Source organism: Sylvia atricapilla, chromosome Z, assembly GCF_009819655.1.
Source record: "Sylvia atricapilla isolate bSylAtr1 chromosome Z, bSylAtr1.pri, whole genome shotgun sequence".
Lineage (NCBI taxonomy): Eukaryota > Metazoa > Chordata > Aves > Passeriformes > Sylviidae > Sylvia > Sylvia atricapilla.
In genome coordinates, this window is record NC_089174.1 from 72,074,386 (window position 1) to 72,089,051 (window position 14,666).

Here is a 14,666-nt window from a genome sequence, read left to right on the forward strand (position 1 = left end):
GAGGGATGGAGCACCTCTCCTATGAGGAAAAGCTGAGAGAATTGGGATTGTAAAGTCTGGAAAAGAGAAGGCTTTGGGGTGACCTAATTTGGGCCATCCCTTACCCAGTGGGAGAATACAAGAAAGGTGGAGTGAGACTTTTTACAAGGGCATGCAGTGACAGACAAGGGGGAATGGCTTCAGACTGAGAGCAGATTTAGATTAGCTATTAAGAAAAAATTCTTTGCTGTGAGGGCGATGACACACTAGAACATGTTGCCAAGAGAAGTTGTGATACCTCATGCCTGAAAGTGTATAAAGCCAGGCTGGATGGAGCTCTGAGCAACCTGGTCTAGTGAAAAGTGTCCTGCTGGTGGCCAGGGTATTGCAACTAGATGGTCTTTAAGGATCCAACCCAGGCCATTCTGTGATTACAGAGTTAGGCCAGTATCACACATCTGCTGGCTTGTCCTGAGGCAAAGACATTGTAAAACCCCATTTTGAGAATGAAAAGCAAGCAGGATTTTGTCTGTGCTTTGTGCAAGCTACACAATACATCATGTTTGCTGTCTACTAATTATGGTACATAACACATCATGTTTACTGTCCACTGATTATGCATGTATTAGAAGCATGACTTTTGATTTACATCACAAAGGCATTTAAACCCGCAGCTCATTGATGAATATGATCAGTTAGACCACCTAACAGATGAAATGCAGCAGCTTCAAATTTTCGTGCCAGATATACGGTCCTCAGTCTTCTGGTGCAATGCTCACACCATTGGGAATCCTGCTGTGAGCAGGAAGAGGACAATATATACATCCCCTTGCTCTGAAAACAACAAATTTCTTGGCACTGTTCATAACCACAGAAGACACATGAATCACATTTGGTACCTCATGGAGAACCTGTAAATGGCCTTCTTTTATCAAACACTGTAAACATGTTTAGTTTTGCTCTTCACGTTAAACACAAATATGAAAAATGATCATAAATGATGAAAACATTTCCCTTATGCCCACCCACTAAAGCCCTAAACACCTTAGTGTGTTACACGAAGATGAGTGTTTTACAATATAATCCTTTTAGAATGTAATCTTTCTCTTTTTTTTCAAATTCTGAATAACACAACACCACACATATAATAGTGCTATCAGGTAGTGTCATCTTCACCTTCATCCAGAGAATAGTTGAGCTTTATGACTGTGCTGATAAAGTCACCAAGTTCTACAAAATCTGCAGTAATAATATTCACACCACTTTCTCCCGCTTTCTGAGTTCGGACCCACTCCATCATTGCAGGAAGAGCCCTAAGGAGAAAAGAGGAACAATAGTTACTCATAAATCAGTGAGATAAATGCATCAAGGCAGAATTTACCGACAGCGTCTCCCATTGATCTTACTTGGTTCCTAAGGGAAAGAAACCAAGTGAGACAAAACACAGGTTACTGCTCAAGCTTTTTTAAAACTCTTTTTAATTTTTATTCTCTGAGGAAATAGTATGTTGATTGCAGTTCAACTTCTCAGTAGAAAAGAATGGAAGGAAGATCGTGCAAGCTCAGAGTATTTACTGATTTTGCCTAGGCACAAGGCACAACTGGACCATGGACGGGATACTTTTTTATATCATCTTGTTAGCGAGGAAAACACATAATCACGAATGATCACATCGGTGCTTTATTAATGAGAGCTCTGGGAGCCGGGGTACAAACCCAAATCCAACTCCAACAAAGGTGCAGAAGACATGCAGTATTATATTCTTTGTTACATAACTCTGTGTTAAACATTAAACCCCCATTGTTCTATTGTATACACCCAAGCATGAATTTTGGTAAATATCTTCCCTTGTGATTCTCACGATTCTAGTTTAAGATAATAATCACATTCAGCTACCAACAATCGTTACAATTATATCATCTATCTTATGATGATTAGGTACAGTTTCACCCGACCTAGTAAAGGATAGCTTTATTTCTAAGTACAAATCGTCCCAATCTCTCCTCTCCACGCGCCCGCCCACCCCCCCACCCCCCCCCCCCCTCCCCCCGGATTACCCAGGCAGTTATACTTGATTTGGTTGGAACAATGGAAGTAACCTCCTGGCTGCACTGAAGCTGAGGTTCTATTCCCCAGCTTTGTGGCCACAGAAATTCTTAACCCTGTCTTAACAATCTGGCCATATGACTCCAAGGGAAATCCTTATGGAAAAATAAGTAACAGAGAACGCAAACCATTTGCAAAGCATTTTTTATACTCAAGGGAATGCTGAAAATAGTATTTTGAGGAACACAGAAACTACCATGATTCCTACAGTGTAAGTACAGCATATACCAAAAACCCTTTCTTCACTAGACTGATACCCAAGCCATAAATTAATTAGACTTAATCATAAACCAGTGGTTGGTAACTGAAATAGAAAGCACCATAATCATATCAACTCTTTTCTAAGATGGCAGATTTTAGTTGTATCAGATCCTTAGCACAGAAATACTGGGGTCTAAATGATATCTGCCTGTATTTCTGAGTAAAAAGAAATTTTTTTTACATTTTTCTATGAAAATACAAACTAACAATTACAAGAAACATCTGTGAGAAAAATGAAAGCCTCTTTAGGCCTGCTGAGGCTGTCAAGCAGCAAATTCCAGTTTTTAGAAGAAAGAAATTAACAGTAACCTTATTTTTATTTAAAAAAATAAGGTACACATTTTTCAGAGAAAGACCATTTTTCAGAGGAAGGGTAATTGACCATTGGTGCAAAATCCCAATGACTGTGACAAACTCAGCAGCACTTTGAGTCTGTAAATCAAGCCTGAGTACTGTTCCAAAATTATACTCTTGGTCAACTGCAAGCTGCTGAGTTAAATAAAAGAATCTAAGGTCTGGGCAGGGCTGCAGTCAGTTTAGATGAACATTATGTTCTCCCTTTGCTCTAAGGTCTATAAATCTCTGGTTTCCCCTAAACCAGCATGTTGTGCACTCTTGTACACAGACACAAGGTACATGGAAAATTTTGGTCTGAAGGTAATTTAAATGAAGGTGAACATGTTGAACCTGTATCTTCCCTCAAAAGCTTTAAGAAAACAAATCTAAAGAAAAGAAAACTATCAGCACACAGAGATTGTACTTGTCAGTGGCTACTAGAACCAGTCAGTTTTAAAAATTATACAGAATAAAACCCAAGCAGCTAAAATTATTCCTCTCTATGATTTCATAGGAGAATACCAAGGTTTTATTTCACCAAAATATATTTGAATCTACTATGAGATCCACATATCAACAATATATTTTATTTCAGTCATTGATTCAGTACAACTGAAGCATTTGTATGTATGCATGCCAGCTCATAAAACCAAATTCAGGCATTCTGCTGTTTATAGACCAAGCCAGAACCTTTAGATGTAAGTTTATGTAATACTGAAAAGCTGCTCTCTGTAGAACTGTTACAGGGTGTAGGTCAGGTGTAAATACCTGGCACAGCTTGGACTGCTTGAAAAGCTCTGCAAGCGGCCAGAACCAGGACAGATCTAACAAGAACAGCATAGACCACCAAAGTGACAAAAGGCAGCTCTGAGCAACTGTAAACTCCATTGCATCTTCACATGTGATAGGTACTGCTGAACTCAGCACAAAGATACAAGGTCGAACTTACAAGATGGCAGTATGTTGCTTTTGTATTTAATACCATCCTGTTTAAGCCCAAAGAGTTACAGGTTTAAAGATGAAAGGACTCATTGTAGGCAGGCACACATTTCTCCTTCCTTCCTTCCTTTCCTTCCTTTCCTTCCTTTCCTTCCTTTCCTTCCTTTCCCTTCCTTCCTTCCTTCCTTCCTTCCTTCCTTCCTTCCTTCCTTCCTTTCCTTCTTTCTTTCTTCCTTTCTTCCTTCCTTCCTTCCTTCCATTTTCATCCACCTTGAGGCATAATTAACTTCTTTTGGTGTCTTTTACTTGTTCTGAAGCTTATTCTGATGTAATTCTTTCTTCACACCATCCAGTTTGCTGTCCATACACTTACCCATATTGACCAAAATATTATTTTCCTTTTGCTAATGTGCTCTTAGTAATTCAGACTCCACCAAACAGTCATGCCTCCTTTTGATTAGTGTTTATTCTAAAGTCAGCCTGCCTTGCCATTTCATCTGCAGTTGGCTTGGTTAGTTGAATGGGTTATTTTTGTTTTACAGGTATTTCACACAGGACACATTTGCATGGCCCTCTGCTCATACATAAATTGCTGGATAAAGTCACAGAAATCTTTTGTTCATGAGAGTAGAGAGCATTTAAAGATAAGTCAGAAATGAATCACAGTATCAAACAAAAAGCTTATTTGCATAGCAAAGCCAAATAACACAATCCTATTAAAAAAACGATAGCTGAAGAAAAGATGCCACTGACCTTAAAGATTTGATGTAGGCTGTGTAGCTCTGTTTATAAAAGAAGTGAATACAAAAACCATACAGATCATCTCTTCCCTATGTGCCATCTTGAGAGTGGATTACACCGATGACTAAGAAACCACACGTTGCTCAGTTTCAGCATGTATCTCAAATACTCACAATAATCATTAGAATAAGCCTGCTTTAATATTCCTTGGGGTTCCTTTGTGATAGCAGTACAAACCTTGTTAACCCTGCCTTGTAATTTCCAAATTGTGCCACAAACTAGTGGTTGTTCTCACCAAGGGTTTTAGTCAGGTGAACAAACCACCTACATGACTGAACTCACAAAAAGCCCAGTATGTACCATGGTGTTCATAGATATTCTTATGTGGTTCCCTGTCAGCTATGGGGGAAGCTTCTAGAAACTTTTCATAGAAGCCACCTCTGTAGCACTCCCCCTACCAAAACCATGCCCCACAAATCCAATCCATCTTGCTGGGTTGGTAAGAAATTATTTTATGCATGAGATATACACAGAAGCCTATCAGCCTGCAAACCCTCAGAGCATTACTCGCCTCTGTGTCAGGCAGGTCCTGGCTCTCTTGTGGAGGATATCTGTGCTTTAGGGTGCCTCCCACAGCTGGTACAGTCCAGCCCTTATGGCCACAATCCCAGTTCTCACAAGGAATCATTTCTAACCCCTGTGGGCCCTGAAGCCACCATGTAACCCAGAGCTGCACGCAGAGAAGGTGCTGCTTTCTTTGCATAGAGCCAGGGAGAAGAGTAGGTGTGTTCCTCCCCAAGACCTGTTCCGAGAGAAAGAGAGGAGTCCTCTTCTCTTACCTCACTTCCTGGGGCACTGTTTTCATCCTGCTGCAGCTCCTCTGACCTGGGTTGGAGTTGGCCAGATCTGACCCTGCCAGGCCAGTGCAGCAGTGCCCCTCAAACTAGCATCTGAAGTCAATTCATTTTCCCACATCCCTGGTGGAAGCAGAGGGGTTAATAGCACCATTATTGTAGGGAGGGCAAAGACACAAGGCTGAGAGGCTTGAATACTGGCAGGAAAGGAGGTGAATGTCATGCAATCTCAGTTTGACTGCAGTTTGAGGTCAGTAATCTTGGTGATAAATTTTCTAGCCTGAAGGAATATGTAGAGTGTCTCATTTCTTTTCACTAACTTGAAACTCAGAGGTGCCAGACAGCTGCCCCTCAGTGCCAGGATGGTGCGAGTAGAGCCATGTGACTGATTGATGGGGAAGGACCTCATGGGAAGGGCTGTGGTCCAGCCCCAGCCACCACTACGGCACCTCCACATGAGCAGACAGGTCCATTACTGGTGATGCCAGCAGCCTTCTGGAGTAGCATTTCCACCTGCCAAAGACTGCATGAGAAGGGGGGAGAGTAGAGGAGATCTAGGTGGTAAGGGTCGTAGCACCTATTTGTGCTGGACAATGCAAAGTCAAACAGAGATACCTGATATGGCTGTATTTCTTCTGAGCCCTAAGCTTTTATCTCAGGTGGCACCTCACTACATAAGTCAGAGGTACTCCTAATTTGGGCATGACGTGGGTATCAGGATGGTTTACACCATGACTGCAAGCATGCCTTACACCACCATTACAACACCACCACCACTTTCAACCTTTTTTTTGTTTTGAGGAGCCATGTACTTTCTCATATGCCATTGCTACAGCAATTTTCATTTACAACACAGGAAAATCTAGACTCAGCTTTGACACTTATTGTATTACCTCTATTTATTCTGTTCTCCTTGCTTGCAGAAATGTGCACGTTTATTTTTAAGTTTTTCTCTTCTTTCAGGAACCGTTTTCTGATGCATTAAAGGAGATCTGCTGAGAAATACTGACCTCAACTACAAAACAAGCATAGCCGTTTTTAAAGTTACTGAATATTCAAGGCATCTTTCTTCTCACTTTTTTTTTTTAATCTATCAAAGCTCTCAAGTGACTTCAATGACATTGAATTTTGTTTAAAAAATAATAATTAAGCATTCAAGTTTCTTCAGTTCAAGCAGTAAAATCGCGAGTCCCATTAAAAGCTTTCAGAAAGAAAATATGACCTAATTAGTTGTATTAAGATTTGCTTTTAAAAAACTGTTCTTGGGCTATTTTAGTTCAGAAAGAGGATTGGTTATTTGGTTTTTTTAGTGCCTGAGTCATGAAAGCCTGACAATATGACAGAAGACTAATGACAGCAGTGCTGTAAGACAGGACCTCCCGTCGTGGAACAGCCATTCCTCTCTGCAGAGCTTTCACAGGAGAGGAGAAGGAAAAGCAACTTCACAAACACAAAACAGAATGGCTATTTGCAATTTAACCAGAGTTTGATCACTAAAGGCAGAGAACAGGTTTTCTTCTGGAGTGTAGAGAGTTAGTACAACCTAATCCACAGTGAGAAATTGGTGCCATTCACAGGGTGTGATGCTGCTGAGCATTAAGTGACCATTCCCAGTAACACCAGTGAGAACTGCAGCAGGTCTCCATGCTCAGGGCAAAGGAACATGTGGCATTTCTTCCCTGTCCAGTGAAGCACACCCCCTCCTCCCTGCAGCCTTTTGCAAACAGCAGTTACTGCTGAACAAAACCAGCACCCTGCTGCGGGAGGCTGTGCTTACATGAGCCTGACCCAGAGTCCCTATATTCCTTTATTTCCCCCCTCTCCATTTAATTTCACCACTGTCTGCTACAACACATAATTCAGCATATGCTCACCTTGGATTTTCAAGGTTGCTGAGAATTCATCGCTCCAGTGGGAGCAATGGATTTCCCATGTGTCACTGAAGCATGAAAATCGTGACTGGAAAGAACTCTGAAAAGTCATCCAAGTTCATCCAGCCCACCTTGAACAGGATCAACTACACTATCAGTGATACAAACCAGTCCTGGTTCAGTATAATCTATTTACAAGCCCTCACTGAGGGAGATGTTACAACCTTTCTGTGTATTCAGAGCACCCCGATACAGATATCCTTATACATCCTCATAAGCTTCAAATGGAGTACTCAGAAATAATGGCATTGTGGCACACTGCTCAAGAGAGTTCACCATGCCCCCACTCTGCTCCTGCTAAAGATTTATTCTGCATCTGTAAATAAGTTTCCCTGCAAAGATTGAGCCTTAGGTACCATTTTACTCTACATCCTTCTACCATAATTTTCTCTCTGGCAAAACTACTTTAAAAAGTCCTCCTCTTCTATATGTTGGACATTTGTTTCCACTCACCGATCCAAATTTACAGTTCTCTCAGTTGTGCTAATACACCTGTAAAGACGCAATTAATACAGTACATGGAAATGGTCTGAATTAACAGGAATAAAACAAGTGGTTTTGCTCTCCCTCTGTCCCCTGATTCATTGACAAGGTTTTGGTTTGTAACAGTGTTGCAAGAGGACACCAAAAGAAGAACACTCACCTGTCAGTTGGAGAATGAGAAAAAGAAGGACTTTATTTTGGGAATCTCAATTTATATAGGTTTTGGGATTTGGTCAAGGATTGGGGGATGAGAGGAATGCCTGTCTGACCCGAGTGGTCAACTTGGAAGTCCATCAATTTGTCCTTCCCCCTGGAAGGAATGTGTATTTACAAAATATCAGTCTTTGTTTATGTTGCACTGAGTGAGAAAACTCCAGTTTAAGAATGAAAACATTAGAAGGCTGAAAATCAGGGCGACATCACATCCTCACTAACTGTTGAAATGTGACAAACGAGGAACAAGTGAATTGAAGCACAGAGATTTACATGAGCTCAGCACAAAAAGGCTGGAAAGGAACTCCTCAGATGCACTTCCACACCCCTTGGATCCTCTTTAGGCAGCAGTAGTATTGTCATAAAATTGGCACCACAAAGGTCAGACTGACTCAAACCAGAAAATTTGGGCAACACTGAGTGGAAATTTCTTTCCCTGGATCCTGAGTGAACATTACTGCATGTGAGCTAACATGTTGCAAGAACTACTTATGTTAGTATCTAACAACCTTGAATTTATTCTTCTGAAAAACTTGTTAATTAGGTCATCTTCAATTGCTTTATACAATTTGGAAATGCATCTATTTAAATGACATAGACAAGCCTGATGGGGTCAGATGCATCTTTTAATGTAATTATCTTAGCAGCATACTCTGCAGAGTCACCAGGGGCCAGATGCCTTCCTTCTCAGACTGAACTGATGTTGGCTTTCTGCGTTTCATTTATAAAGGGAGGCAGAAATGAGCTCAAAAGGAATATTCCTGCCCTCTCTTCAAAAAACATTTCATCTGAATTTGTTAAACATACATCTTGTACAAAAATGCAATGGGATATTAAATGGCAGCAAATGATGGTTTCTGGAGGTAATTAATGTTCAACATCTCATTTTTCCCTTATTCCCTGTTTTTAGCCATTGCATCTAGAGCATTAACTTATAACATTAGGAATGCAGGCAGCAGGAAAAAAACTGAGTACTCTGTAGTATAAAAGACTCGGTAGTATAAAAGATCTCATTAAGGAGACAACTCTAGTATTTTGGCTACTCTCTTGGTTAATGCAGTAGGGAACTGAAGTGGCAAAGACTGAGCTAAAAGTTTGAACTGCTGCAATACAAATCATGGTGTTTAGCTTTTATATTATGACTGAAAACAGCTTGTAAAACATGTAGTTATCCTTATATGGGAAATACACAATAGCCAAAGGATTTAAAGGAAAAGTACTACTTGCTAGAGGATGTCTCTCTTCAAAGGCTGGTTTTTCTCAGTGATTCAGAAGATCAAATTAGACAAACTCATCTCATCAACTGCTTCTCTTACCTGGACTTGTACAAAGCATTTGACTTGGTCATGATATCTTTGTCTCTAAATTGAGGAGACATAGATTTTATGGATGGATTGCTTAGTGGATAAGGAATTGGCTGGACAGTCATACTTCAAGAGCTCTGGTCAGTGGCTTAATGCCCAGGTGGAAAGCTGTGTCAAGTGGTGTTCCCCAAGGGCTGGTATTGGAACTGGTGCTGTTTAACATTTTTGTTGGTCACACAGACAGTGGGATTGAGGGTTCCCTCAGCAAGTTTTCTGATGACGCTGAGTTATGCAGGGCAGTGAACACACTGGAGGGAAAGGATGGCATCCAGAGGGACCTTGACAGGCTTGAGAGGTCTGTGCAAACCTCATGAAGTTCAAGGTCAAATGCAAGGTTCTGCACATGGGTCAGGGCAACCCTGAGGCTGGGGGCTGATGGGATTGAGAGAAGTCCTGCAGAGATGCACTTGGGGCTCTTGGTGGATGAGAAACTCAACATGACTCAGCAATGTGCACTTTCAGCCCAGAAAGCCAACCTGGGCTGCATCCAGAGCACTGTGGCCAGGAGGCTGGAGGAGTAGATTCTGCCCCTCAGCTCCACTGGGGTGAAACCCCACCTGGACTGCTGCATCCAGGTCTGGAACCCCCAAAACAAGAAGGAAATGGACCTTGGAGTAAGTCCAGAGGAGGCGATGAAGATGATGCACTGAAGCAGAAGGCTGAAGTACCTCTCCTATGAATGCAATCTGAGAAAATTTGGATTGTTCAACATGAAGAGAAGGCTTTAGAGAGACCATACAGCACATTCCAGTACCTAAACGAGGCCTACAGGAAAGCAGAAGTGGGATTCTTCACTAGGGTGTGGAGTGACAGGACATGAGAAATGGCTTCAAACTGAAAAAGAGCATGGTTTAGATTAGACATTAGGAAGCAATTTTTACCATGAGGGTGGTAAGGCACCAAAACAGAGAAGTCATGAATGCCCCATCCCAAGTCCAAGTCCAGCTTGGATGGGTCTTTGAGCAACCGAATCTAGTGGAAGGTGTCCCTATCCATGGTAGGGAGCTGGTATAGGATGACCTTTAAAAGGTCTCTTGCAACACAAACTATTCTATGAGTCTACATTAATCAGTTTTCTCTTGGAGATCACAGAGTGAAGATCAGGGAGGTCAGCTCGGTGTTCAGTCATCATTCCTTTCCACCTCTTGTAGTACAAACACAAAGTCTGAACACTCATTAACACAGGTACCTAGATAAGGCATATTTTATCTGTGCGAGACAGTTGGTCCTGCTCCCAGTTCCACATAGAAATCTGACTGTTAAAGAAACATTTAAAAAATCATGTAAATGACAATACACATGGAATATGGAAACTGGAAACTGGAATTGGAACTTACTCCACTGTCTGTGAAACAGAAAACCTCTGCTTTACAGAAGAAAATATCTGTCACTAGTCAAAAGAAGAGCTACAGGTTTGGGGTTCCCCCTGCAGCCATCTTCTAGTTCTTTAAAAAAAGAGTTATGATTTATTCATACACACATTACACTTGAATCCCTATATTAAAGCATCCAAATCAGGTGTTAGAATCTGACAGCAGAGCTGGAACTCCTTTGTCACAGAAGTATGTTGTAGCCAGTACCAGACCATTCACAGCCAAGGTTTCCTCCACCAGACTCAGTCAAGGCCGTTGTTTTCTTCAAAAGCTGTCAGCATGTGTTATCTGTGACCTTTCAAAGAGCTGTCTTGCTCTTTGAGTAACTTATTTGAGTACTTGAGCTATAGAACTGTTCAACTACTCCTCATTTTGGAGTTTCACTTGCTGCTGCTGGCTCATCTTCTTGCTACAAAACTCACGTTCTTGAAAATGTAAAATTTGAATGATTCAAGAATGAAGACAGAGATTTAGAGGGGAAATAAACAGAAGAGGAAACACCCTGAAATTTAATGTGGAGAAAAATGAAAGAGAATCTACCACATCAAAGGAGAAGAGGTGATTTTTACAAACATTTAGCCCTGCCCTGAACCTTGGAACACAGATGAATTAGCAGAGTGATTATGAAAATCCAACTTTTGAGTAATAGGAAAAGTTAGTAAAAAGTTATATAACATTAGCAGAGAAAGCAGAGTGGCTAGGTGGAGGGCAAGGTTTATTTAAATTTGTGACTGCCAGCACAATTTCTACAAGTCACTATACGACTTGCAACAGAATTTCATACCTTCCACAACTTCCATTGAAATTGTTACTACAACAACCTAAATTACTTAAGTAAATAGATAAAATATGGATTTCTTTTAGCAGACTAATAGTGTAGCTTGCAAAACTGTTTTTTCCTGCAGATACCTTGAAATGAAAGTGAATCTCACAAATATTTGAGGTCTTTGCTATTGAATACAGAGACAATCAAAAAGTATAAATCTGCAGGTGATTGTTCATCATAGTATGTTATTCAGTATATTCCACAATAAGTTATTCAGACAGACATATGCAGAATAATTCATATGGAAGGCAAAGTTGAAAAATACAAGGAAAATAGCCATATTAAAATAAGAGAAAGTTGCAGTAAAGAGATGCATCTTAGAGTGTTCCAAGGAGTTTAATACTTTCTTACTGTTTAGAATGAAGGTGAAAATGTGCTTTGTTCATGAAACATTTATCAAAGCAGTCCACCTAACAAAGTTTAAATGGAAAATTATAAGAGAAAGAATTACCTCCAAAGAAGAGAAACAGTAGTTTTTCATCCCTACTGTTATTTGGACAGCAAGAAGGAAAGAATATAGTAAGGGTTTCAGGCAGCATATCCAAGTAACAGAAATTGGGCATAATTACAGCTCTGATTTGAATGATGTTGTGATTAAAATAAGTCAGATAATTAGATGGTGGAAACAAAATGACATAGGAACACACAGTTTTTCAGTTAATTAAAAATATATTAAATGTGTAGCTCATGTTCACCATAGCCAATTAAATATTCTTTTCTCACTCTTCGGTCTCTTAAAACTGTCAAAACACTTCAATATTTTTAAAACACTAACAGAAAATATCACACATAACTGTTTTCTTACATATTTTTCTTATATACAACTAGTCTTCAAGTTTGTCCCCATTTCACAAATAGAATCAACAACATTCACAATTCTGTTTTCCCAGAAGATTTCATTTAGCACACAAACTCCTCTCTGCTGTACCTTCCTACACCTGAGGCATCACTTCTTCTGCTTCCGGATGTCTCTTTTTTTTTGCTTCACCAATGCTGCATCTGCAAGGCTGGCTTTATCATTTCCCTTGCAAGGTGTGTACCAAATGGATTCACAGCACATCTAATAAGGATGCTTATTTCACTGCTGTCATGGCCATTTCTAGTGCTGTGGTGCCCCACAACCCCAGCCTGGTGCCTGGACCTCAGGTACACACCTTCTGACTCCTCCACAAAAACTGCTTCATCTCACCACAGAGAAGGATCAAGCTGCTCATTATAATTTATATATCTTCTGGCTTATAACTCTGGACTCCTACAGCTAAACCATCTTTGTTAATCAGCTGGATCCCAGAGGCACTATCCTCCTAAATAGCATCCTGGGCATTGCTGTGAATCATTTACTAGGAGCAGCATTCCCAGAGCTATTCCTCATTCGTTCTACTTAACTTTCCTCACAACCTAGAATTAACAAGCCCAGAGCATTCATATGATAAACCCTTTACTATGCCAATTATAATTATCCAAAATAAAGTACCCAAGAGATCTTACAAAATAGTCACTGCTCTTTTACAGTGAGAAATGTTTGTCCTGGATACAGGTGGTGGAGACAGGCTTACCAGGTCATCTTTCTGCCAAGGTGATCCTATATCAGGGGGAACTGTGCCCCTATCACAGACTTCTCTGACTTCTCAATAACCAGTGGGATCATGAACCTGTTTCCCTACCCCCAGGTGGGAGTCCCCATCCCATGTCTCAAGACCAGAGTTCTCCCAGGGCTCCCACAAGCAGATGAGGGGGGAGCAGAACATGGTAAGGTCCTGTCCTCCCATCTCCAGTGACAAAGCAAGTGCCATGGACAAGACCATGCATAGCTGCCTTTGGTAAGGCAGGTTAGCAGCCATGACAGTCTCCTGTATAATGGGGTCTGGGAGGAACTTGCAAACTAATGATCTCTGTTCCTCTTTCAAAAGCTGATTAAGCTTATCTTAAAACCAGTTTGTTTTCTCGCACCTACTTTTCCAGCTGGAAAATTTCACTGTAGGGAACCCTTCTCTCACTTCCAACTTAAATCTATTTAGTCAGTGTATACCTGTTGCTCTTGTAAGAATGCTTCCCTTAGCCTGAACTGTCTTCCCTCACTGTATTTATTCCCGTGATATTTACAGAGAGTAGGTAATCACAGAACCTCTAAGGATTCACTGTGCCAGGATAAACAAGACAAACTTTCTCGGTGTCTTCAGCAATTCACTCCCTGTGTATCATAGCTAAGTTGCCCCTCTCTGCAGCTGTGCTTGTTTTATCTACTCAGAACATGGATGATCAAAACTGCATTGGACATCCAAAAAGATATCCTACCATACTTCAGATGGTAAAACCAGCATCGTTCTGAGCATCCTGTAAATGTCTAGGTGCATAAAATAGCATAAAAAAGAGGATACCACTCTTTCTTCTACATGGTTTCCACTGAGGACTAAGATTTCGCCAACCATGGCTGACACCACAGCAGCTACCTTGCCTAGCAATAACAGCTGATGAGATCCTGCCTTATGAGAACATGCTCCTAACATTGTGACCTTACATTTTATACCACTGAATTTCATCTCACTTCTGCAGGCATCCAGATCTTGCTATATGTTACCCCTCACCCTTCCTCATTTACAATGACACTCTTTGTGTTATCAGCAAGCTCCCTTATCCTTTACAGCAGAATTCAAGGTCCTTAGTGGCAAAATTAAAGATGATCAGGGTCTTCAAGGAAAGCTACCCTTTCTACAGTCTGGTAAGTCTGACAAGTCCAACCTAATTTTTGATTTCCAAACTACATTTCAGTTGATAATACACTACTTAACACTTTACCAACTGCACTATGCATTATTTACCAGCTGCATTGGTCCATACCAGGTGTGACAAACCAGTCAAGAGAGGTAATTCTGCCCCTCTGCCCTCATGAAACCCCACCTGGAGCACTGTGTCCAGCTCTCAGGTCCTCAGTACAGGAAAGACACGTACCTGTTGGAGTGGATTCAGAGGAGGCCACAAAGATGATCAGAGAGCTAAAGCACCTCTAGGAATACAATATGAGAGAGCTGGGGCTCTTCTGCCTAGAAACAGAAGGCTTTGGGCGGGGGGCACTGGAGGAAATAATATCTGCTTCTTTCATTCTGTTGGATGGTTCTGCTGACCTCTGAGCCACCTTTTAAACATTCATTACTGGCATATTTTGTAATCAAACAATAATACTCTTCTTTTAACTCAACCTTATAGCCAACAGTCTTGAAAAGTCAAGATAATACCATCAATGGCAGCATAATGTGACTGAC

The 14,666-nt window shown here is 40.9% G+C and overlaps 1 protein-coding gene across 1 annotated transcript in view; it reads right to left on the minus strand.

The window, feature by feature from the left end:
* Positions 1-554: 554 nt before the first annotated feature.
* Positions 555-14,666, minus strand: part of PLCXD3 (phosphatidylinositol specific phospholipase C X domain containing 3) — a 28,288-nt gene continuing 14,176 nt past the window's right edge. The window contains exon 2 of the mRNA XM_066338665.1: positions 555-1,292. Coding sequence (XP_066194762.1) covers positions 1,136-1,292 — 157 coding nt within the window. The 3' untranslated portion in view covers positions 555-1,135. The remainder of the gene's footprint in view (positions 1,293-14,666) is intronic.